At 45.7% G+C, this 23,675-nt stretch overlaps 1 protein-coding gene across 1 annotated transcript; it reads left to right on the forward strand.

Moving 5' to 3' along the window:
- The first annotated feature begins 21,092 nt into the window (after positions 1 to 21,092).
- On the forward strand, positions 21,093 to 23,243 carry LOC123141267 (sugar transport protein MST5-like). Its single transcript, XM_044560448.1, has 2 exons — positions 21,093 to 21,388; positions 21,502 to 23,243. Exons 1-2 carry the CDS (start codon positions 21,253 to 21,255, stop codon positions 22,935 to 22,937), a joined length of 1,572 nt encoding a protein of 523 aa, XP_044416383.1. The 5' UTR covers positions 21,093 to 21,252; the 3' UTR covers positions 22,938 to 23,243.
- Positions 23,244 to 23,675: the final 432 nt, after the last annotated feature.

The raw sequence follows: 23,675 nt of genomic DNA on the forward strand, positions 1-23,675 counted from the left end.
CAGTATGACGCGACGACCATATGAGGTAGCTTGGATTTGTATGATAGACCAAGTCACGGATGCAGTGGTCATCGGACTTCGGATGAAGCCCGCTGGGCAAAAAGCTGTCCGAATTAAAACCGACCAGGCCATTGCATCCAGTCGCAGAAAAATCTACACAGAAAAATCATGCAAACCAGCGAAAATATATTCGGTATATACAATACAAGTAATTAGGAAAAATACAACCTGATATTCAATAGAGTAGCGCAAGGGAGGTGTCGACATAGATGGGTCGACGTCGGTGAGGCCCGATGACCACGCGCTGGTGCCGGACGTCGTGAACGCAGCTTTCCTTCATACCGATTTGTACGTGCAAAACTGGTCGCACTGTTCATCAATCAAACCTCGAAAACAGTGTTGCAAATTAGTAGTACTAATATATACGTGCAAAACTGACGCATATGTAATGAGAAGTGGTAGTCCAACCGCGGCAGAGCAAATACGGGATTTAAAGAAGAGGAAAAAGGAGAAAAAAGGGCCTTCCTGATGTCTTAGGCATGGCGCAACACTGATCATCTACGTGATGTAGCAGCCATAGAGCAATTAAAAACTATGTATGCACGATCTGAGCCAGGCCGTTCTCGGCTCCTCGTGGTTCGCTTGGGGTGCTGGGAACTTGTGTGGGTGATGCTAACACTCAGCCGACCTATTCGAGACACGTATTGTTGTGGTCTGTACGTCGCCGTCATGCAGTTCTCGGCTATGCTAATTTTATTGCTTGGCCGCAGCCGGCGCAAATAAGGCTCTGTGTGGATGCAGCCGAACTTAGATCAGAATCGATCTCAAACGAACCTGCTAAATAAAACAGTGAACCGAGAACAATAATTTTCAAAAAAATTGATCTGTGTGGAATAGATCAAGCTGAAAAAATTATTTATGTGAAATAAATTATTAAAATAGATGTGGCCTAGTAGGAGGACGATGTTGACATATGCAGGTCGACGCTGGCGAGCCCCAATGACGGCGCACTGAAGCCGGCCGTCGAGAATGCAGTTTCTCCTAGTACCAATCTGTGTGCAAAACTTGTCGTACTGTTCATCGATCAATCCTTCAAATCATGAAACGATTAGCACACCTTAATGAAAAGTAGGTATACTCTCGTATGTTGGAGATGTAATTTTTTTTCAAGAGTACGCCTAGGCGTACCATATTTCTATAAAAGGCAGAAATAAGTTATAAGAAGACTATACATGTTGCGAACAACAAGTGCAGTGCCACCGAGGCAAGTTCGAAGACAAGCCAACACACACCAGGGCAGTCCGATGACAAGCCGCCACACCCATTACAACCACAACACAAGGGGCCTTTCCAAAACTAAAAGACAAAGCCGCGTCTCGACCGACACCTGCCGCCTCCGAAGACAACACACCAACTTGGACTACCCTCGCCGACGCACCATCCACCCATGAATGCCTAAAAGAGGTTGGCGAGTAGGTGGCAGGACTTGGAAGAAAGGCCTTGTCTTGGACGCACCAGCCATGGCGTACATAGCGCCTTCAAAGATCAATCTGGATAGCAACAAGCACCAAAGGAAAGCAACACATGACCTCCAATTTGTGTCTCCATACACGATGCTCCCAACAGAGGAACGACGCCAAGAGCGCCGCCATCGTCGATTAGAAACCGAACCTAGGCTTTCGCCCGGAGACCACACCCAAACACAACAGCGAGGAGGAAGATGTCAACACACCTCGGCGACGCCTCCAATGAGGGGAACGACACCCGCGGGCGTCGTCGCCACCAGCACCGACCAAAGACGGGCAGGACTTTCATCCGTAGCATCGCACACCTCCACCCCCACCAATTGGATTGGGGCAAGACAATCCATGTTGCATCACATCGCTGTCGCTGCAACACCTCGCCATCGTAGCCCGGAACTCCATAGTCCATCAATGACCCGCACGAACGAGAGCACTCCACCCTTCTTACCATCTCCAACACGGCCGAGATCCAGCAACCCTGAGTCATCTTCCACCTGCAGCCGTACACACATGGGCTCCCCACAAGCCGCGGTTGTCCCTCCACTCCTGGCGGACAGCCGACCACGACCACATGATCCGGATCTGGCCCGGATTTGGACCCAGATCAGCTCGCACCGCCAACTCTTGGCACACCCGCGCCACCACCTCCCACCACCGTAGAACCTCTCCCCGCAACACAGTCGCCTTCAGGCCCAGGCAACCTCGCGTTGCTGCAGGACCCGTGCTGCAGCCACCAAGGATAGGGGACGCACGCCAGCACCTCCGCCAAGACACCCAGCCTCGCACCGCTGCTGGCTCCCGGCCAAGAACAGACACGCTGTCGCGCCTCTTCTCCGTGCGCTCCCACCTCGTGCTGCCGTGGCCCTGGACCGGCCCCACCAGCTTGCACGACGGATCCGAGAAGGGGAGCCCTGATCCGCCGCCACCGGCCGCCACCGCTGGTCGCCACGCTGCCCTCTCAGCCGTGGCGGCGCAGCCACCGCCGAGAGCACCTGGGGTCGCCGCCCCAGCGCCCAAGCTCCGCCGTCGCGCATGGCGCCGAGGGACGCCGCCGCGGGAGCAGCCGGAGGCCCCCTCGTGGAGGGAGGAGGCGAGCCCGCCACCGCCGTCCGTCGGACGAGCTTTGCTCGCCGGCTTTCCTCCGGCGGCGGCGGGGAGGTCAGGGGAAGGGAGGACGGGGGCGGCAGCGGCTAGGGTTCGCCCGAGCCGCCCGCCTGGAGGCAGCGCGGACCATTGGAGATGTAATTCACAAGCACTAGTACGTAACCAGTGCTTAACAAAATAATAAAGAGAAAAAGGGATGGAATCTTCCTGTTGGCCGGCCCACCCTAACTGTTCTGCGTGAGCAGTGCTCGTGATCTTCTCGGCAGGGCAGCCACCGCTTTAGATCGTGTTTTCTTTTGAGCCATGCAGCGAGTCGCCAGACGGTAGATACATCCGTCGCTGCTGAAATTTTTACGATACAATCTGACTACAGATGCGATGTCCGCTGGACTGTGGACAAATAAAGTCTAGGCGCGCTGATGAAACGACGGCTAGCATGACGCTGGTTTGCAGTGTTGAATTAAAAAGGTAGTAAAGAAGAGGAGAAGGAAAGGATTTTCCTGGACGGTCGCTACGGGATCAACCTCGGCTCCCGTGCAGTAGCCCGACCTAGGCGTATAGTCTTCGGGAGCCAGCGTTGCACACGCAAGGCCGACGCCAGCCGATATGATTGAACGCGTCCATTGCTTCGATTAGGCGCCGCCGTTAAAAATTTTGGGCAACCTCGATCTCCAAACAAAATATGGGGCAACCTTGAAGGAAATATGCCCTAGAGGCAATAATAAAGTTGTTATTTATATTTCCTTATATCATGATAAATGTTTATTATTCATGCTTGAATTGTATTAACCGAAAACTTAGTACATGTGTGAATACATAGACAAAACAGAGTGTCCCTAGTATGCCTCTACTTGACTAGCTTGTTAATCAAATATGGTTAAGTTTCCTGACCATAGACATGGGTTGTCATTTGATGAACGGGATCACATCATTAGAGAATGATGTGATGGACAAGACCCATCCGTTAGCTTGGCATAATGATCGTTTAGTTTTATTGCTATTGCTTTCTTCATGACTTATACATATTACTTTGACTATGAGATTATGCAACTCCCGAATACCGGAGGAACACCTTGTGTGCTATCAAACATCACAACATAACTGGGTGATTATAAACATGCTCTACAGGTTTCTCTGAAGGTGTTTGTTGGGTTGGCGTAGATCAAGATTAGGATTTGTCACTCCGTGTATCGGAGAGGTATCTCTGGGTCCTCTCGGTAATGCACATCACTATAAGCCTTGCAAGCAATGTGACTAATGAGTTAGTTACGGGATGATGCATTACGGAACGAGTAAAGAGACTTGTCAGTAACGAGATTGAACTAGGTATGATGACACCAACGATCGAATCTCGGGCAAGTAACATACCGATGACAAAGGGAATGACGTATGTTGTTATGCGGTTTGACCGATAAAGATCTTCGTAGAATATGTAGGAGCCAATATGAGCATCCAGGTTCCGCTATTGGTTATTGACCGAAGATGTGTCTCGGTCATGTCTACATAGTTCTCAAACTCGTAGGGTCTGCACGCTTAACATTCGATAACGATTTGTGTTATGAGTTATGTGTCTTGGTGACCGAAATTTGTTCGGAGTCCCGGATGAGATCAGGGACATGACGAGGAGTCTCAAAATAGTCAAGAGGTAAAGATTCATATATTCGAAGTTATATACGGACACCAGAATGGTTCCGAAGAAGATCGGGGATTTTTTGGAGTACCGGGAGGTTACCGGAACCCCCCCCGGAAAGTTAATTGGCCTCATGGGCCATAGTGGAGAGAGGGAAGGCTGCTACAGGAGGTGGCGCCCCCCCCTTACCTTCTCCCTCTCCCCCCTTTCCCATTTCCCCTCTCCGTTGGAAGGAAGGGGGTGAATTCTACTTGGACTAGGAGTCCAAGTAGGACTCTCCCCTTGGCGCGCCCCTCCTAGGCCGCCGGCCTCCTCCTCCCCTCCTTTATATACGGGGGCGTGAGGCACCCCAAAGGAACAACAGATTTTCTATTAGCCGTGTGCAGTGCCCCCCTCCACAGTTTACTCCTCCGCTCATAGCGTCGCGTAGTGCTTAGGCGAAGCCCTGCACGGTTCACATCACCAACACCGTCACCATGCTGTCATGCTGACGGAACTCTCCCTCGACCCTCTACTGGATCAAGAGTTCGAGGGATGTCATCGAGCTGAACGTGTGCTGAACATGGAGGTGCCGTACATTCGGTACTTGGATCGATTGGATCGTGAAGACGTTCGACTACATCAACCGCGTTAACCTAACGCTTCCGCTTTTGGTCTACGAGGGTACGTGGACACACTCTCCCCCTCTCGTTGCTATGCATCTCCTAGATAGATCTTGCGTGATCGTAGGATTTTTTTTTGAATTGCATGCTACGTTCCCCAACAGTGGCATCCGAGCCAGGTCTATGCGTAGATGATATGCACGAGTAGAACACAAAGAGTTGTGGGCGATAATATTCATACTACTTACCACCAACGTCTTACTTTGATTCGGCGGTATTGTTGGATGAAGCGGCTCGGACCAACATTACATGACCGCGTTCATGAGACTGGTTTTACCGACGTGCTTCGCACACAGGTGGCTGACGGGTGTCTGTTTCTCCAACTTTAGTTCAATCGAGTTTGACTACGGCCGGTCCTTGTTGAAGGTTAAAACAACACACTTGACGAAAAATCGTTGTGGTTTTGGTGCGTAGGTAAGAACGGTTCTTACTAGAAGACCGTAGCAGCCACGTAAAACTTGCAACAACAAAGTAGAGGACATCTAACTTGTTTTTGCAGGGCATGTTGTGATGTGATATGGTCAAGACGTGATGAGACATAAATTGTTGTATGAGATGATCATGTTTTGTAAAAGTTGTCGGCAACTGGCAGGAGCCTTATGGTTGTCGCTTTATTGTATGAAATGCAATCGCCATGTAATTGCTTTACTTTATCACTAAGCGGTAGCGATAGTCGTGGTAGCAATAGTTGGCGAGACAACAACGACGCTACGATGGAGATCAAGGTGTCAAGCCGGTGACGATGGAGATCATGACGGTGCTTTGGAGATGGAGATCAAAGGCACAAGATGATGATGGCCATATCATGTCACATATTTTGATTGCATGTGATGTTTATCCTTTATGCATCTTATTTTGCTTAGTACGTCGGTAGCATTATAAGATGATCCCTCACTAAATATCAAGGTATAAGTGTTCTCCCTGAGTATGCACTGTTGCTACAGTTCGTTCTGCTGAGACACCACGTGATCATCGGGTGTGATAAGCTCTACGTTCACATACAACGGGCGCAAGCCAGTTTTACACGTGCAGAATACTCAGGTTAAACTTGACGAGCCTAGCATATGCAGATATGGCTTTGGAACACTGAGACCGAAAGGTCGAACATGAATCATATAGTAGATATGATCAACATAGAGATGTTCACCATTGAAAACTACTCCATCTCACATGATGATCGGACATGATTTAGTTGATATGGATCACGTGATCATTTAGATGACTAGAGGGATGTCTATCTAAGTGGGAGTTCTTTAGTAATATGATTAATTGAACTTTAATTTATCATGAACTTAGTACCTGATAGTTTTTGCATATCTATGTTGTTGTCGATCAATGGCCCGTGCTACCGTTCCCTTGAATTTTAATGCGTTCCTAGAGAAAGCTAAGTTGAAAGATGATGGTAGCAACTACACGGACTGGGTCCATAACTTGAGGATTATCCTCATTGCTGCATAGAAGAGTTATGTCCTGGAAGCACCGCTAGGTGCAAGGTCCGCTGCAGGAGCAACTCCGGACGTTATGAACGTCTGGCAGAGCAAAGCTGATGACTACTCGATAGTTCAGTGTGCCATGCTTTATGGCTTAGAATCGGGACTTCAAAGACGTTTTGAACGTCATGGAGCATATGAGATGTTCCAGGAGTGGAAGTTAATATTTCAAGCAAATGCCCGAATTGAGAGATATGAAGTCTCCAACAAGTTTTATAGTTGCAAGATGGAGGAGAACAGTTCTGTCAGTGAACACATACTCAGAATGTCTGGGTACCACAACCACTTGACTCAGATGGGAGTTCCTGGTGATAGTGTCATTGACAGAGTTCTTCAATCACTGCCACCAAGCTACAAAAGCTTCGTGATGAACTATAATATGCAAGGGATGGATAAGACAATTCCCGAGCTCTTCGCGATGCTAAAGGCCGCGGAGGTAGAGATCAAGAAGGAGCATCAAGTGTTGATGGTTAACAAGACCACTAGTTTCAAGAAAAAGGGCAAAGGGAAGAAGGGGAACTTCAAGAAGAACGGCAAACAAGTTGCTGCTCCCGGGAAGAAGCCCAAGTCTGGACCTAAGCCTGAAACTGAGTGCTTCTACTGCAAAGGGACTGGTCACTGGAAGCGGAACTGCCCCAAGTATTTGGCGGATAAGAAGGATGGCAAAGTGAAAGGTATATTTGATATACATGTTATTGATGTGTACCTTACTAATGCTCGTAGTAGCGCCTGGGTATTTGATACTGGTTCTGTTGCTCATATTTGCAACTCGAAACAGGGGCTGCAGATTAAACGAAGATTGGCTAAGGACGAGGTGACGATGCGCGTGGGAAATGGTTCCAAAGACGATGCTCGCTACCTCTACATGTATCGTCGGGATTAGTTTTAGACCTGAATAATTGTTATTTGGTGCCAGTGTTGAGCATGAACATTATATCTGGATCTTGTTTGATGCGAGACGGTTATTCATTTAAATCGGAGAATAATGGTTGTTCTATTTATATGAGTAATATCTTTTATGGTCATGCACCCTTGATGAGTGGTCTATTTTTATTGAATCTTGATTGTAGTGATACACATATTCATAATATTGAAGCCAAAAGATGCAAATTTAATAATGATAGTGCAACTTATTTGTGGCACTACCATTTAGGTCATATTGGTGTAAAGCGCATGAAGAAACTCCATGTTGATGGGCTTTTGGAATCACTTGATTATGAATCACTTGATGCTTGCGAACCATGCCTCATGGGCAAGATGACTAAGACTCCGTTCTCCGAAACAATGGAGCGAGCAACTGACTTATTAGAAATAATACATACCGATGTATGTGGTCCAATGAGTGTTGAGGCTCGCGGCGGGTATCGTTATTTTCTGGCCTTCATAGATGATTTGAGCAGATATGGGTATATCTACTTAATGAAACATAAGTCTGAAACATTGGAGAAGTTCAAAGAATTTCAGAGTGAAGTGGAAAATCATCGTAACAAGAAAATAAAGTTTGTACAATCTGATCGTGGAGGTGAATATTTGAGTTATGAGTTTGGTCTTCATTTGAAACAATGTGGAATAGTTTTGCAACTCACGTCACCTGGAACACCACAGCGTAATGGTGTGTCCGAACGTCGTAACTGTAATTTATCAGATATCGTGCGATCTATGATGTCTCTTACCGATTTACCACTATCGTTTTGGGGTTATGCTTTAGAGACGGCTGCATTCACGTTAAATAGGGCACCATCTAAATCCATTGAGTTGACACCATATGAACTTTGGTTTGGCAAGAAACCTAAGATGTCGTTTCTTAAAGTTTGGGGCTGCGATGCTTATGTGAAAAAGCTTCAACCTGATAAGCTCGAACCCAAATCGGAGAAATGCGTCTTCATAGGATACCCAAAGGAGACTGTTGGGTACACCTTGTATCACAGATCCAAAGGCAAGATATTCATTACTAAGAATGGATCCTTTCTAGAGAAGGAGTTTCTCTTGAAAGAACTGAGTGGGAGGAAACTAGAACTTGATGAGGTAATTGTACCTTCTCCCGAATTGGAAAGTAGTTCATCACAGAAATCAGTTCTAGTGATTCCTACACCAATTAGTGAGGAAGCTAATGATGATGATCATGAAACTTCAGATCAAGTTACTACCAAACCTCGTAGGTCAACCAGAGTATGTTCCGCACCAGAGTGGTATGGTAATCCTGTTCTGGAAGTCATGTTCAAAGACCATGATGAACCTACGAACTATGAGGAAGCGATGATGAGCCCAGATTCCGTGAAATGGCTTGAGGCCATGAAATATGAGATGGGATCCATGTATGAGAACAAAATGTGGACTTTGGTTGACTTGCCCGATGATCGGCAAGCCATAGAGAATAAATGGATCTTCAAGAAGAAGACTAACGTTGACGGTAATGTTACTGTCTACAAAGCTCGACTTGTTGCAAAAGGTTTTTGACAAGTTCAAGGAGTTGACTATGATGAGGCTTTCTCACCCGTAGCGATGCTTAAGTCTATCTGAATCATGTTAGCAATTGCCGCATTTTATGATTTTGAAATCTGGCAAATGGATGTCAAAACTGCATTCCTTAATGGATATCTTAAAGAAGAGTTGTATATGATGCAACCAGAAGTTCCTGTCGATCCTAAAGGTGCTAACAAAGTGTGCAAGCTCCAGCGATCCATTTATGGACTGGTGCAAGCATCTCGGAGTTGGAATATACGCTTTGATAGTGTGATCAAAGCATATGGTTTTATATAGACTTTTGGAGAAGCATGTATTTACAAGAAAGTGAGTGGGAGCTCCGTAGCATTTCTAATATTATATGTAGATGGCATATTGTTGATTGGAAATTATACAACATTTCTGGATAGCATAAAAGGATATTTGAATAAGAATTTTTTAATGAAAGACCTCGGCGAAGCTGCTTATATATTGGGCATCAAGATCTATAAAGACAGCTCAAGACGCTTTATTGGACTTTCACAAAGCACATACCTTGATAAAAGTTTTGAAGAAGTTCAAAATGGACCAGTCAAAGAAAGGGTTCTTGCATGTATTACAAGGTGTGAAATTGAGTCAGACTCAATGCCCGACCACTGCAGAAGATAGAGAGAAAATGAAAGTCATTCCCTATGCCTCAGCCATAGGTTCTAACATGTATGCAATGTTGTGTACCAGACCTGATGTGTGCCCTGCTATAAGTTTAGCAGGGAGGTACCAAAGTAATCCAGGAGTGGATCACTGGACAGCGGTCAAGAACATCCTGAAATACCTAAAAAGGACTAAGGATATGTTTCTCGTTTATGGAGGTGACAAAGAGCTCGTCGTAAATGGTTACGTCGATGCAAGCTTTGACACTGATCCGAATGACTCTAAGTCACAAACCGGATATGTATTTATATTGAATGGTGGAGCTGTCAGTTGGTGCAGTTCCAAGCAGAGCGTCGAGTCGGGATCTATGTGTGAAGCGGAGTACATAGCTGCTTTGGAAGCAGCAAATGAAGGAGTCTAGATGAAGGAGTTCATATCCGATCTAGGTGTAATACCTAGTGCATCGGGTCCAATGAAAATCTTTTGTGACAATACTGGAGCAATTGCCTTGGCAAAGGAATCTAGATTTCACAAGAGAGCCAAACACATCAAGAGATGCTTCAATTCCATCCGCGATCAAGTCAAGGAGGGAGACATAGAGATTTGCAAAACACATATAGACCTGAATGTTGCAGACCCGTTGACTAAGCCTCTTCCACGAGCAAAACATGATCAGCACCAAGACTTCATGGGTGTTAGAATCATTACTGTGTAATCTAGATTATTGACTCTAGTGCAAGTGGGAGACTGAAGGAAATATGCCCTAGAGGCAATAATAAAGTTGTTATTTATATTTCCTTATATCGTGATAAATGTTTATTACTCATACTTGAATTGTATTGACCGGAAACTTAGTACATGTGTGAATACATAGATAAAACAGAGTGTCCCTACTATGCCTCTACTTGACTAGATCGTTAATCAAAGATGGTTAAGTTTCCGGGCCATAGACATGTGTTGTCATTTGATGAACAGGATCACATCATTAGAGAATGATGTGATGGACAAGACCCATCCATTAGCTTAGCATAATGATCGTTTAGTTTTATTGCTATTGCTTTCTTCATGACTTATACATGTTCCTTTGACTATGAGATTATGCAACTCCCGAATACTGGAGGAACACCTTGTGTGCTATCAAACGTCACAACGTAACTGGGTGATTATGAAGATGCTCTACAGGTGTCTCCGAAGGTGTTTGTTGGGTTGGCATAGATCAAGATTAGGATTTGTCACTCCGTGTATTGATACGTCTCCAAAATATCTATAATTTATGAAGTATTCATGCTATTATATTATCCATCTTAGATGTTTTATATGCATTTATATGCTATTTTATATGATTTTTGGGACTAACCTATTAACCTAGAGCCCAGTGCCAGTTTCTGTTTTTTCCTTGTTTTTGAGTTTTTCAAAAAAGGAATACCAAACGGAGTCCAATTAACGTGCCAATTTTTGTTGATTTTTAAGGACCAAAAGAAGCCCCTGGAGCAAAAGAGTTGGGCCAGAAGAGTCCCGGGCTGTCCACGAGGGTGGGGGGCGCGCCCACCCCCCTAGGCGTGGGCCCCTGCCTCGTGGACGACTCGGAGACCCCCCTGACGTGAAACCAATGCCAAAAATTCCTATAAATACATAAACCCCCAGAAAATAACCTAGATCAGAAGTTCCGCCGCCGCAAGCCTCTGTAGCCACGAGAAATCAATCTAGGCCCTCTCTGGCACCCTACCGGAGGGGGCCATCATCATTGGAGGCCATGGGGGAGGATCCCGGAGGGGCCATCATCACCATGATGGCCAAGGACCAGAGGGAGAACCTCTCCCCATCTATGGGGGAGGCCATGGAGGAGGAAGCACAAGGGGGAGAACCTCTCCTCCACTCTCTCGGTGGCGCCGGAGTGCCATCGGGAGGGGAATCATCGCCGCGGTGATCGTCTTCATCAACATCACCACCATCACCACCATCCTCATCTCTTTTACGCGGTCCACTCTCCCGCACCCCGCTGTAATCCCTACTTGAACATGGTGCTTTATGCCACATATTATGATCCAATGATGTGTTGTCATCCTTTGATGTTTTGAGTAGATATCCTTTGTCTTTGGGTTGATTGATGATCTAGATTGGTACGAGTTGTATGTTTTACTTTGGTGCTGTCCTATGGTGCCCTCTGTGTCGCGCAAGCGTGAGGGATTCCCGTTGTAGGGTGTTGCAATACGTTCATGATTCTCTTATAGTGGTTTGGTGAGTGACTGAAACACAAACCCGAGTAAGGGGGTTGTTGCGTATGGGAATAAAGAGGACTTGATGCTTTAATGCTATGGTTGGATTTTACCTTAATGATCTTTAGTAGTTGTGGATGCTTGCTAGAGTTCCAATCATAAGTGCATATGATCCAAGTAGAGAAAGTATGTTAGCTTATGCCTCTCCCTCATATGAAATTGCAATGACGACTATCGATCTTGTTAACAATTGCCTAGGACAATTCCGCACACCGACCCATCATTATTCCACACTCGCTATTTATAATATTTATTAATATATCCTAACTTTATGATAACAACACCTACTTTTATATTTTATCTCTCCAATATCATGCAAAGTTATCCTCTTCATACCCACAACGTAGTTTTATTTCTCGTTTCTAGTTGGAAGCAAACGTTCGGTGTACGTAGAGTCGTATCAATGGCAGATAGGGCTTGAGAGAATATTGATCTTACCTTTAGCTCCTTGTGGGTTCGACACTCCATACTTATCACTTCCACCTTTGGAAATTGCTATGATGATTCCCTGCACTTGGGGATTATCAAGCTCTTTTCTGGCGCCGTTGCCGGGGAGCAATAGCGTGGGGTTGATATTCTCGTGTATGCTTGTTTGCTTTCTTCACTAAGTAGATTTTGTTTTTCCTTTTTGTTTCTGTTTAGTTGTGGGTGAAACATACAAAAAAATTTAAAGAACGAAAATACCAAAAAAAAATTTACTTGCCTCTCATGCCTAAAAGTTTTTCACAAAGAGAAGTGATTGGAAAGTTATGCATTGAAGAAGTGAGGGTCGACCTTGAGCAATTGTGTTCATGCTCATGGAAACAATGTAGAATTTTTCATGGAAGTTTCTCTGTAAATAATTATCCCCTTGTATATATCCATTGTATTATAAAAATAATGTGCCAAGCTTGGGTTTTAGGATGATTAGGTTGCTTGTTTACATTGTGCAGAACAAAAACAGAAACTTTGGCTGTAGCGCGTGATTTTACATTTTTTTACTAGAAGGTCAAATGGGTCTGAAACTTTTTGCACATTACTTCTGTACAAATTTTTCAAATTTTCAAATTTAGTTCATAATTTTAGGAGGTACAGAAGTATACTAAACTTCTAGATTACTACAGACTGTCCTGTTTAAGACAGATTCTGTTTTTGATGCATTGATTGCTTGTTTTGATGAAACTATTGATTTCTATCAGTGGATTAAGCCATGGAAAAGTTATATTACAGTAGCTACAATGCAAAAACAAAATATGAATTGGTTTGCAACAGTACTTATAGTAGTGATTTGCTTTGTTATACTAACGGATCTCACAAAGTTTTTGTTAAGTTTTTATGGTTGAAGTATTCAAAGAACGAGGAGTTACCGATGTGAGAAGAATAAAGAGAGGCAAGAGTTCAAGATTGGGGATTCCCAAGGCACCCCAAGTAAATATTTCAAAGGATACTCAAGCATCTAAGCTTGGGGATGCCCCGGTTGGCATCCCATCTTTCTTCTTCAACAAATATCGGTATACCTCGGTTTTTGTTTTGTTCACATGATTTGTGTCCTTTGTGTTTTTATTTTTCTTTAAGAACCATGCTAGTATGAGATGTCCCTTCATCAATTTATAGAATACTTCATGTGCTTCACATATATCTTTTAAGTACGATCATATAGAATTACTCTTTGTGCTTCACTTAAATCTTTTGAGTACGGTTTTATAGAATGCTTCGTGTGCTTCACTTATATATTTTGAGCTTGGATATTGGTTAGTCTATGTTAATTATAGAATGCTCCATGAACTTCACTTATATCTTTTGGAGTATGAATAATACTATCATTTAAAGTGGTTTGGAAGAGTGTCAACTTTAGGAATTAGTGATCCCACTATTTTGGAGGGTGTTGAATCTTAGTGTGATATTTATGAAAGTGGATTTGGAAGATTGTCAACTTTAGCTAGTAATGATTCCACTATTTCGGAAGAGGTTCCAATTGAGTATGAGAACAAAGTTGCTATCCATGATGCTACTGAAATTATTATGAGGGAGGAATACATGCTTGTAGGAGTTGCAATAATATCAAGTTTCCTCTCTATGTGCTTAAAGTTTTGAAGTTATACTTGTTTTGCCTTCCTATGCTAGTTGATTGTTGTTCTTATAAATTGTGTGCTCACAAAATCCCTAGGCATAGGAATTAGGTTATATTTAAATGTGCTAGTCATATTCTTCAAGATGCTCTCTTTGTGCTTCAATTCCTATCTTTTATGTGAGCATCATTGAAATCATCATGCCTAGCTAAAAGGCATTAAAAAAAGTGCTTGTTGGGAGACAACCCAGTATTTACCCTTACTGTTTTTGTGTGTTTACATGATTAAGCTACTGTAGTAATCGTGTTTTATATCTTTTGTTTCAATAAAGTGCCAAGTAAGACCTTTGGGAAGACTTGGGTGAAAGTTAATGTGATCTTGCTGTAAAAAAACAGAAACTTTGCGCTCACGAGATTAGCTTTCATTTTTTACAGAAGAGTGCTTTTGAGTTGATTCTTTTTGCATAAGATTAATAGACAAATTCCTCACGTCCAACAATTTATTTCATAATTTTTGGAGTAGCAGAAGTATGGTTTATGTTCAGATCATTACAGACTGTTCTGTTTCTGACAGATTCTGTTTTCATTGCATAGTTTGCTTGTTTTCTAATTTCTGTGACTTATATTTCTCAATATAAGTTGTAGAAATGATATGGTACAGTAGACATTGTGTGGGAACAATTATGAACCTTGTCTTAGACAGTACCAAAGTGGATGGTTTACTCTTTATCATACTAACCTATCTCACGAAGTTTTGTTAAGTTTTGTGTGATTGAAGTTTTCAAGCTTTGGGTGAGATATCGATATGAGGAGAATAAGGAGTGGAAATACCCTAAGCTTGGGGATGCCCAAGGCACCCCAAGGTAATATTCAAGGAAGACTCAAGTACCTAAGCTTGGGGATGCCCCGGAAGGCATCCCCTCTTTCGTCTTCAAAACTATCGGTATACCTTACTCAGAGCTATATTTTTATTTGTCACATGATATGTGTTTTGCTTGGAGCGTATTTTCAATTTTACTTTCTGTTTGAATAAAATCATTGGATCTGAATTATTGAATGAAAAAGAATCCTCCCATGGCTAGCTAATTATTTGACTACTCAGTGTTCTTCACTCGTATTTTTTTGGAGTAGTTTGTTAATAACTCACGTGCTTCATGTATATCCTATGAGTAAAAGGTTGAATGAATTGAATGTCATAAATCTGAATTTATATATGTTTCGTATGCTTACAACATGGGGAGTAATGACTTCACATAGAATAAGTATAGGTAGTAAACTTATTGAAAGTTAGCAAACGCAGAATTGGTGACTTGAACAATTCATGAAAGAATATTGAAGGAAGAGAGATTTCACATATAAATATACTATCTTGGACATCTTTTGTAATTGTGAGCACTCATTAAAATATGACATGCTAAAAGGTTGATGTCGGACAAGGAAGACAACGTAATGGGTTATGTTTTCTTATATCCGAAATAAAGTATATTGTCTTGGATCGCCCAACACGTTGAGCTTGCCTTTCCCCCTCATGCTAGCCAAATTCTTTGCACCAAGTAGAGATACTACTTGTGCTTCCAAATATCCTTAAACCAAGTTTTGCCATGAGAGTCCACCATACCTACCTATGGATTGAGTAAGATCCTTCAAGTAAGTTGTCATCGGTGCAAGCAATAAAAATTGCCCTCTAAATATGTATGATTGACTAGTGTGGAGGAAATAAGCTTTATACGATCTTGTGATGTGGAAGAAATAAAAGCGACGGACTGCATAATAAAGGTCCATATCACAAGTGGCAATATAAAGTGACGTTCTTTCGCATTAAGATTTTGTGCATCCAACCCTGAAAGCGCATGGCAACCTCTGCTTCCCTCTGCGAAGGGCCTATCTTTTACTTTTATCTCTTAACCTTATGCAAGAGTCATGGTGATTTTCACCTTTCCTTTTTACATTTTATCCTTTGGCAAGCACAGTGTGTTGGAAAGATTCTGATATATATATATCCAATTGGATGTAAGGCATCATGAGCTATTATTGTTGACATTACCCTTGAGGTAAAAGGTTGGGAGGCGAACCTATAAGCCCCTATCTTTCTTTGTGTCTGATTAAAACTTTGAACCCATAAATATCACGTGAGTGTTAGCAATTGTGAAAGACTAAATGATAGTTGAGTATGTGGAGTTTGCTAAATCAAAGCTCTGACATAGACTCTTCCTGAAAATAAGATGAATTGTAATTGTTTGATGACTGATAACACGGTTTGTTAGTTTTCAAGAAAGTTTATGATCTATACTTTAACATGTGAATAGCTTGTTACTTTATCATGAGAAGTTTTATGAGATGAGCTACTGTTATGACATATAATGATGCTAGAAAAGGTGACTGCAATTATCATTGATCAAACTTGTGCACCTGCTAGCATTCACACTTCATAAATTATTTCTTTTATCATTTACCTACTCGAGGACGAGCAGGAATTAAGCTTGGGGATGCTGATACGTCTCCAACGTATCTATAATTTATGAAGTATTCATGCTATTATATTATCCATCTTAGATGTTTTATATGCATTTATATGCTATTTTATATGATTTTTGGGACTAACCTATTAACCTAGAGCCTAGTGCCAGTTTCTGTTTTTTCCTTGTTTTTGAGTTTTTCAGAAAAGGAATACCAAACGGAGTCCAATTGACTTGCCAATTTTTGTTGATTTTTTATGGACCAAAAGAAGACCCTGGAGCAAAAGAGTTGGGCCAGAAGAGTCCCGGGCTGTCCACGAGGGTGGGGGGCGCGCCCACCCCCCTGGGCGTGGGCCCCTGCCTCGTGGACGACTCGGAGACCCCCCTGACGTGAAACCAACGCCAAAATTTCTTATAAATACAGAAACCCCCAGAAAATAACCGAGATCAGAAGTTCCGCCGCCGCAAGCCTCTGTAGCCACGAGAAATCAATCTAGGCCCTCTCTGGCACCCTGCCGGAGGGGGCCATCATCACCGGAGGCCATGGGGGAGGATCCCGGAGGGGCCATCATCGCCATGATGGCCAAGGACCAGAGGGAGAACCTCTCCCCATCTAGGGGGAGGCCATGGAGGAGGAAGCATAAGGGGGAGAACCTCTCCTCCACTCTCTCGGTGGCGCCGGAGTGCCACCGGGAGGGGAATCATCGCCCCGGTGATCGTCTTCATCAACATCACCACCATCATCACCATCCTCATCTCTTTTACGCGGTCCACTCTCCCGCACCCCGCTGTAATCCCTACTTGAACATGGTGCTTTATGCCACATATTATGATCCAATGATGTGTTGTCATCCTTTGATGTTTTGAGTAGATATCCTTTGTCTTTGGGTTGATTGATGATCTAGATTGGTACGAGTTGTATGTTTTATTTCGGTGCTGTCCTATGGTGCCCTCCGTGTCGCGCAAGCGTGAGGGATTCCCGCAGTAGGGTGTTGCAATACGTTCATGATTCGCTTATAGTGGGTTGGTGAGTGACTGAAACACAAACCCGAGTAAGGGGGTTGTTGCGTATGGGAATAAAGAGGACTTGATGCTTTAATGCTATGGTTGGGTTTTACCTTAATGATCTTTAGTAGTTGCGGATGCTTGCTAGAGTTCCAATCATAAGTGCATATGATCCAAGTAGAGAAAGTATGTTAGCTTATGCCTCTCCCTCATATGAAATTGCAATGACGACTATCGGTCTTGTTAACAATGGCCTAGGACAATTCCGCACACCGACCCATCATTATTCCACACTCGCTATTTATAATATTTAGTAATATATTCTAACTTTATGATAACATCACCTACTTTTATATTTTAGCTCTCCGATATCATGCAAAGTTATCCTCTTCATACCCACAACGTAGTTTTATTTCTCGTTTCTAGTTGGAAGCAAAAGTTCGGTGTACGTAGAGTCGTATCAGTGGCAGATAGGGCTTGAGAGAATATTGATCTTACCTTTAGCTCCTTGTGGGTTCGACACTCCATACTTATCACTTCCACCTTTGAAAATTGTTATGATGATTCCCTGCACTTGGGGATTATCATGTATCAGAGAGGTATCTCTGGGCCCTCTCGGTAATGCACATCACTATAAGCCTTGCAAGCAATGTGACTAATGAGTTAGTTACGGATGATGCATTACAGAACGAGTAAAGAGACTTGCCGGTAACGAGATTGAACTAGGTCTGATGATACGACGATCGAATCTCGGGCAAGTAACATACCGATGACAAAGGGAATGACGTATGTTGTTATGCGGTTTGACTGGTAAAGATCTTCGTAGAATATGTAGGAGACAATATGAGCATCCAGGTTCCATTGTTGGTTATTGATCGGAGATGTGTCTCGGTCATGTCTACATAGTTCTCGAACCCGTAGGGTCCGCACGCTTAACGTTCGATGACGATTTGTGTTATGAGTTATGTGCTTTGGTGACGGAAGTTTGTTCGGAGTCCCGGATGAGATCACGGACATGACGAGGAGCCTCGAAATGGTCGAGAGGTAAAGATTCATATATTGGAAGGTTATATACGGACACCGGAATGGTTCCGAAGATGATCGGAGATTTTTCGGAGTAGCAGGAGGTTACCGGAACCCCCGGGAAAGTTAGTGGGCCTCATGGGCCATAGTGGAGAGAGGGAAGGCTGCCACAGGAGGTGGCGCGTGCCTCCCCCTTGCCCAAACCGAATTGGGCAAGGGGTGGGGGCGCGGCCCCCCCTTTCCTTCTCCCTCTCCCCCCTTTCCCCTTACCTCTCTCCGTTGGAAGGGAGGGGGGCTGAATCCTACTTGGACTAGGAGTCCAAGTAGGACTCCCCCCTTTGCGCGCCCCTCCTAGGCCGCCGGCTCCTCCTCCCCTCCTTTATATATGGAGGCGGGAGGCACCCCAAAGGAACAACAGATATTCTCTTAGCCGTGTACGGTGCCCCCCTCCACAGTTTACTCCTCCGGTCATAGCGTCGTAGTGCTTAGGCGAAGCCCTGCGCGGATCACATCACCAACACCATCACCACGCCGTCGTGCTGACGGAACTCTCCCTCGACCCTCTACTGGATCAAGAGTTCGAGGGACGTCATCGAGCTGAACGTGTGCTGAACACGGAGGTGACGTACATTCGGTACTTGTATCGGTTGGATCATGAAGACGTTCGACTACATCAACCGCGTTAACCTAACGCTTCCGCTTTCGGTCTACGAGGGTATGTGGACACACTCTCCCCCTCTCGTTGCTATGCATCTCCTAGATAGATCTTGCGTGATCGTAGGATTTTTTTTGAAATTGCATGCTACGCTCCCCAACAACCCTTAATTGTCATGAGTTGTAATCCTATGGGGGAGACCATGATGGTGGTGTGCATGGCATGAAGTCTACTTCGAGTAGGACGTGTTCTGTACCCGGCTCCGCCTACTTATGCAATTTACCAGCTACTAGAGGATACGATAGTTCATATCTGGTAGTGATTCTAGACCCCTCGAGAACGTTTATGACTCAAGCACCTTCACCACTAACTTTGTATCTTTTTATTTCCTGTTTTTACTCTTGTTAGTAGTTTAGTTAGTTATCCTTTTATCTAGTTTTCCTAGCAACGATAGAGTAGACTATTTCCAAACTCCGGTTTGGGTGCGTGCGTGGCTTATTGAAAGTGACAACGTAGTTGCGTGGTTTGTGGTGCCTTCCTATAAGCTCCCTATGGGTTCGACACTCTACTTATCGCACGAAAGTGCTACAACAACCCTGTGCACTTGCAAGACATCAGAGAGTGTCCCAATGCATGGGCCGGGCGGAAACACCATTGATCCCAACGTCTCCCATTTATCGCCGTGATGGGTGATATCTAGATCATGAAAATGTTTCAGCCCAAGTTTCAAACTAGGATTAATTCGTGCTTTTAGGAAGATCAAACAGTGATATTGGCGCAACCTATTGTACAAATGAAGTGTTGTCACTCCCGCTGCTTCGGGGGCATATTTGTGTCATTTGGTGTAAAAGCAGGGGGTTTCCAAAAAAATCCAGGCTCTAGCCCCTCCCGCCGCCATGCTGTCATGCCGCGCTGATGTCGCATACTCGAGTATTTGACAAAAAATTACAACATTTGGGGTATGTGTCCCACTGAACTACCACATTTTTAAAACTGACTGAAAACTATCGATAATTTGTAATTTTGTGACTAAAAACTACCAAATCGAGTTGATGACCGTTTTTATGATTTTAAACCTGTTTATGACATGCGGGACCCACGTGTTAGGGCTGACATGGCAAGAAAGTCAACAACATTTATTTTGACCGTCAAGTTGAGAGTTATTACAGGTGGGGCCCATGGGTCAGCATCTACCTTCTTCTTCCTCATCCTCTTTTGCTCTTAGGCATTTCAACGAACATCTCATGTGCACCAACGAGCCACCTCCGCTGCCGAAAACGATGAGGACAACGGGGGCGGCGGCGGTGGATGGGAAGAACTGATAGTGGCTTGGCAGGACGTTACCGGTGGGCTGGGCGTCGAAATGCCTAAGAGAAAAAAGAGGATGAGGAAGAAGAATGTCAATGCTGACTTGTGGGCTCCACCTATAATAACGGCCAACTTGACGGTCAAAATAGAACGACGTTGACTTTCCTGCCACGTCAGCCTTGGCACATGGTTCCCGCATGTCATAAACACTTTTAAAATCGTAAAAACGGTCACCAACTCGATTTGGTAGTTTTTTGTCACAAAATTACAATTTTTGATAGTTTCCGGTCAGTTTTTAAAATGTGATAGTTCAGACGCATACCTCAAATGTGGTAGTGTTTTGTCAAACACTCCGCATACTATAGACGAACCGTATGTGCACCTCGAGACATGTTTAGGCACCAGTTTCACGTATTTCTCAACATATTATAGGCATCAAAGTGGTTATCATGTGCATCTTGTCGTACCACTGCGGTACTTCCCTCAAATAAATCGTATGCACAACAGTTTTGTACGTGTTGTATCCTATGGCCCACAATCTGAACATCTCTGATCGTACAGGCGTCGGATGGCAATTTATCGTATGTATTCTACCGGAAATTGCGACCGGAACTAAAAACCTTGGTCTCAACTCTGAAGCCGTGGTTGACCATGAAACGGAGGAGACAGACATCCATTCCCGACAACTGCATGCATGCATGCATGCAGGCCACGCCTACGATTTAGGCCGAGACGCCATGTCCCCGCACATGCACCGACATTGCCGTGGTACCGCTCGCCGGGGCCTCTCCCCGCTTAAGTAACTCGCCACCTCCCTCTTTGACGCATTCCCCCTCCTCCGCCACGCAGCGTCGACCAACCGGAGGGGCCGAGCTTAATTAGCCGCACGTACCCACCACCATCGCTGCTCCCGGCCTTTCGCGCGCCAATTAAGCTAGGCCGTCGTCGCCGTCGTTTCTGCCGCCGGCTGGCCGGGCAAGATGGCGGGGGCCGTGATCGTGCACCACCACAACAGGTACAAGACGTACCCCGGCGATGTCACCGGCTTCGTCTTCTACTCCTGCCTCGTCGCCTCCGTCGGCGGTTGCATCTTCGGCTACGACATCGGCATGGCCGGTAATTAATCCGTCGCCTCGCCGCCCTGTGCACGCATGCGTAATTGGGTGTGGGTGTTGGTTTCCTGGCTCTGACTCTGTTTTCTGCGCTGGCGCCGCTGCGGATGACTGCAGCCAGTTTGACGTCGACGGAGTCGTTCCTGCTCTTGTTCTTCCCGGACATCTACCAGCAGCAGAAGGATCAGGTGATCACGAACCAGTACTGCAAGTTCGACAGCCAGGAGCTGTCCCTCTTCGGCTCCTCCCTCTTCCTGTCTGCGGCGACGGCGTCTCTCTTCGCGAGCCCCATGGCCCGCGCCTTCGGCAGGAAGTGGACGCTCTTCTACGCCGCCGTCGCCTACGTCATCGGCGCCTGCATGGGCGGCATAGCCACCACTTTCGCCATGCTCATCACCGGCCGCTTGCTCCTCGGCGTCGGTGTCGGCCTCTGCATCCACGCCTCGCCTCTCTACCTCTCGGAGATGGCGCCGGCGCAGCAGCGCGGGATGCTCAACATCCTCTTCCAGCTGATGATCACCATCGGGATCCTGTCGGCCAGCCTGACCAACTACTGGACGTCCAGGTTCCTGGGCGGGTGGGGCTGGCGGGTCGGGCTGGGGATGGGCGCCGTCCCGGGGTCCGTCATCGCGCTGGGCTCCCTCGCCATCCCAGACACCCCCATCTCCCTGCTGTCGCGGGGCGAGACCGAGCTCGCCCGCGCGACGCTGTCCCAGATCAGGGGCATCGGCCCCGACGACGTGCGGCAGGAGTTCGACGACCTCGCCGCCGCGTGCGAGGAGAGCAAGGCGGTGGCGAACCCGTGGTGGGAGCTGCTCTTCACCGGCAAGTACAAGCCGCAGCTGACGTTCGCGCTGGGCGTGCCCTTCTTCCAGCAGCTGACGGGCATCAACGTGATCATGTTCTACGCGCCGGTGCTGTTCAAGACGGTGGGGTTCCGGAACGACGCGTCGCTCATGTCGTCCGTCATCACGGGGCTGGTGAACGTGTTCTCCACCTTCGTGGCCGTGGTGACCGCGGACAAGGTGGGGCGGCGGGCGCTGTTCCTGCAGGGCGGGACGCAGATGATCATCTCGCAGATCCTGGTGGGCACCTTCATCGGGCTCCAGTTCGGGCTGAGCGGGACGGGGGCCATCTCGGAGCAGTACGCCATGTGCATCGTGCTGTTCGTGTGCGTGTACGTGGCCGGCTTCGCATGGTCATGGGGGCCCATGGGGTGGCTCATCCCCAGCGAGGTGTACCCGCTGGCGGTGCGGTCGCAGGCGCAGAGCATCACGGTGGCCGTCAACATGTGCTTCACGGCCTTCATCGGCCAGGTGTTCCTCACGCTGCTGTGCCACCTGAGGTTCGGCCTCTTTTACTTCTTCGGCGCCTGGCTGCTGCTCATGACCATCTTCATCGCCGTGCTGCTGCCGGAGACCAAGTGCGTGCCGCTCGAGGAGGTGTCGCACGTCTTCAGGAAGCACTGGTTCTGGAGGAAGTACGTGGTCGACACCAGCGCCGAAGCGCGCGGGGCCGAGATGAGGAAGAGGATAGCGCTAGAGATGAGCTGATCCACGTCCGTCTGGAGCCATGCATGCATGCATGCATGGAGATGGAGGTATACATCGGTAGGCAGATCAGAAACAGATCGGTGCAGGCTCAGTCACGCTTGATGATTACCCAGCTGACAAGACGTACATAGCTAGAGTGCAGAAATTGACTACGCATGCTCATCGGCCGACCAGCAAGCTAAATTAGTTGATGTTAATCCTGGTGTTGTAGAATTGATCTTAGCATACACTCATCTTGTAATTTTTTTCCCTTTGTTTCATGTCAAACTTGTCAATGAAGTATTACAAACAAACAAAAATCACAATCTTTCCGCAAAAAGGAAAAGAAAAATCACAATCTCGCTACATGGTCGCTATTGCATGATCAATTGCTCAGTAACCATAATAGGTTCTACCTTTCTAATCTCACTAGCTCTCGAATTTGCCTATTGATGACACCGAGTAGGGACCGGCTATTCATCAGGTGACTGAATTCTAATTTTCGGTCAGTCGCTTCTTTTAATACTATTGTATTATGTACGGCTCGTTCCACGGTCTGTCTCATACATGCATGTATGCTCATCATGATGAGTAACGAAGCATGAAAATGAAAAAAATTCCTACGATCATCCAAGATCAAATCTAGAAGATGCATAACAACAAGAGGGGGGTGTTTAGATACTCTTGTAGACGAAAGCGTAAGCGTATATAACGTGGTTGATGTAGTGGTACTCTTCGCGATCCGATCACGATCTAACG

The sequence above is a fragment of the Triticum aestivum genome, chromosome 6D (genome assembly GCF_018294505.1).
Source record: "Triticum aestivum cultivar Chinese Spring chromosome 6D, IWGSC CS RefSeq v2.1, whole genome shotgun sequence".
NCBI classification, from domain to species: domain Eukaryota; kingdom Viridiplantae; phylum Streptophyta; class Magnoliopsida; order Poales; family Poaceae; genus Triticum; species Triticum aestivum.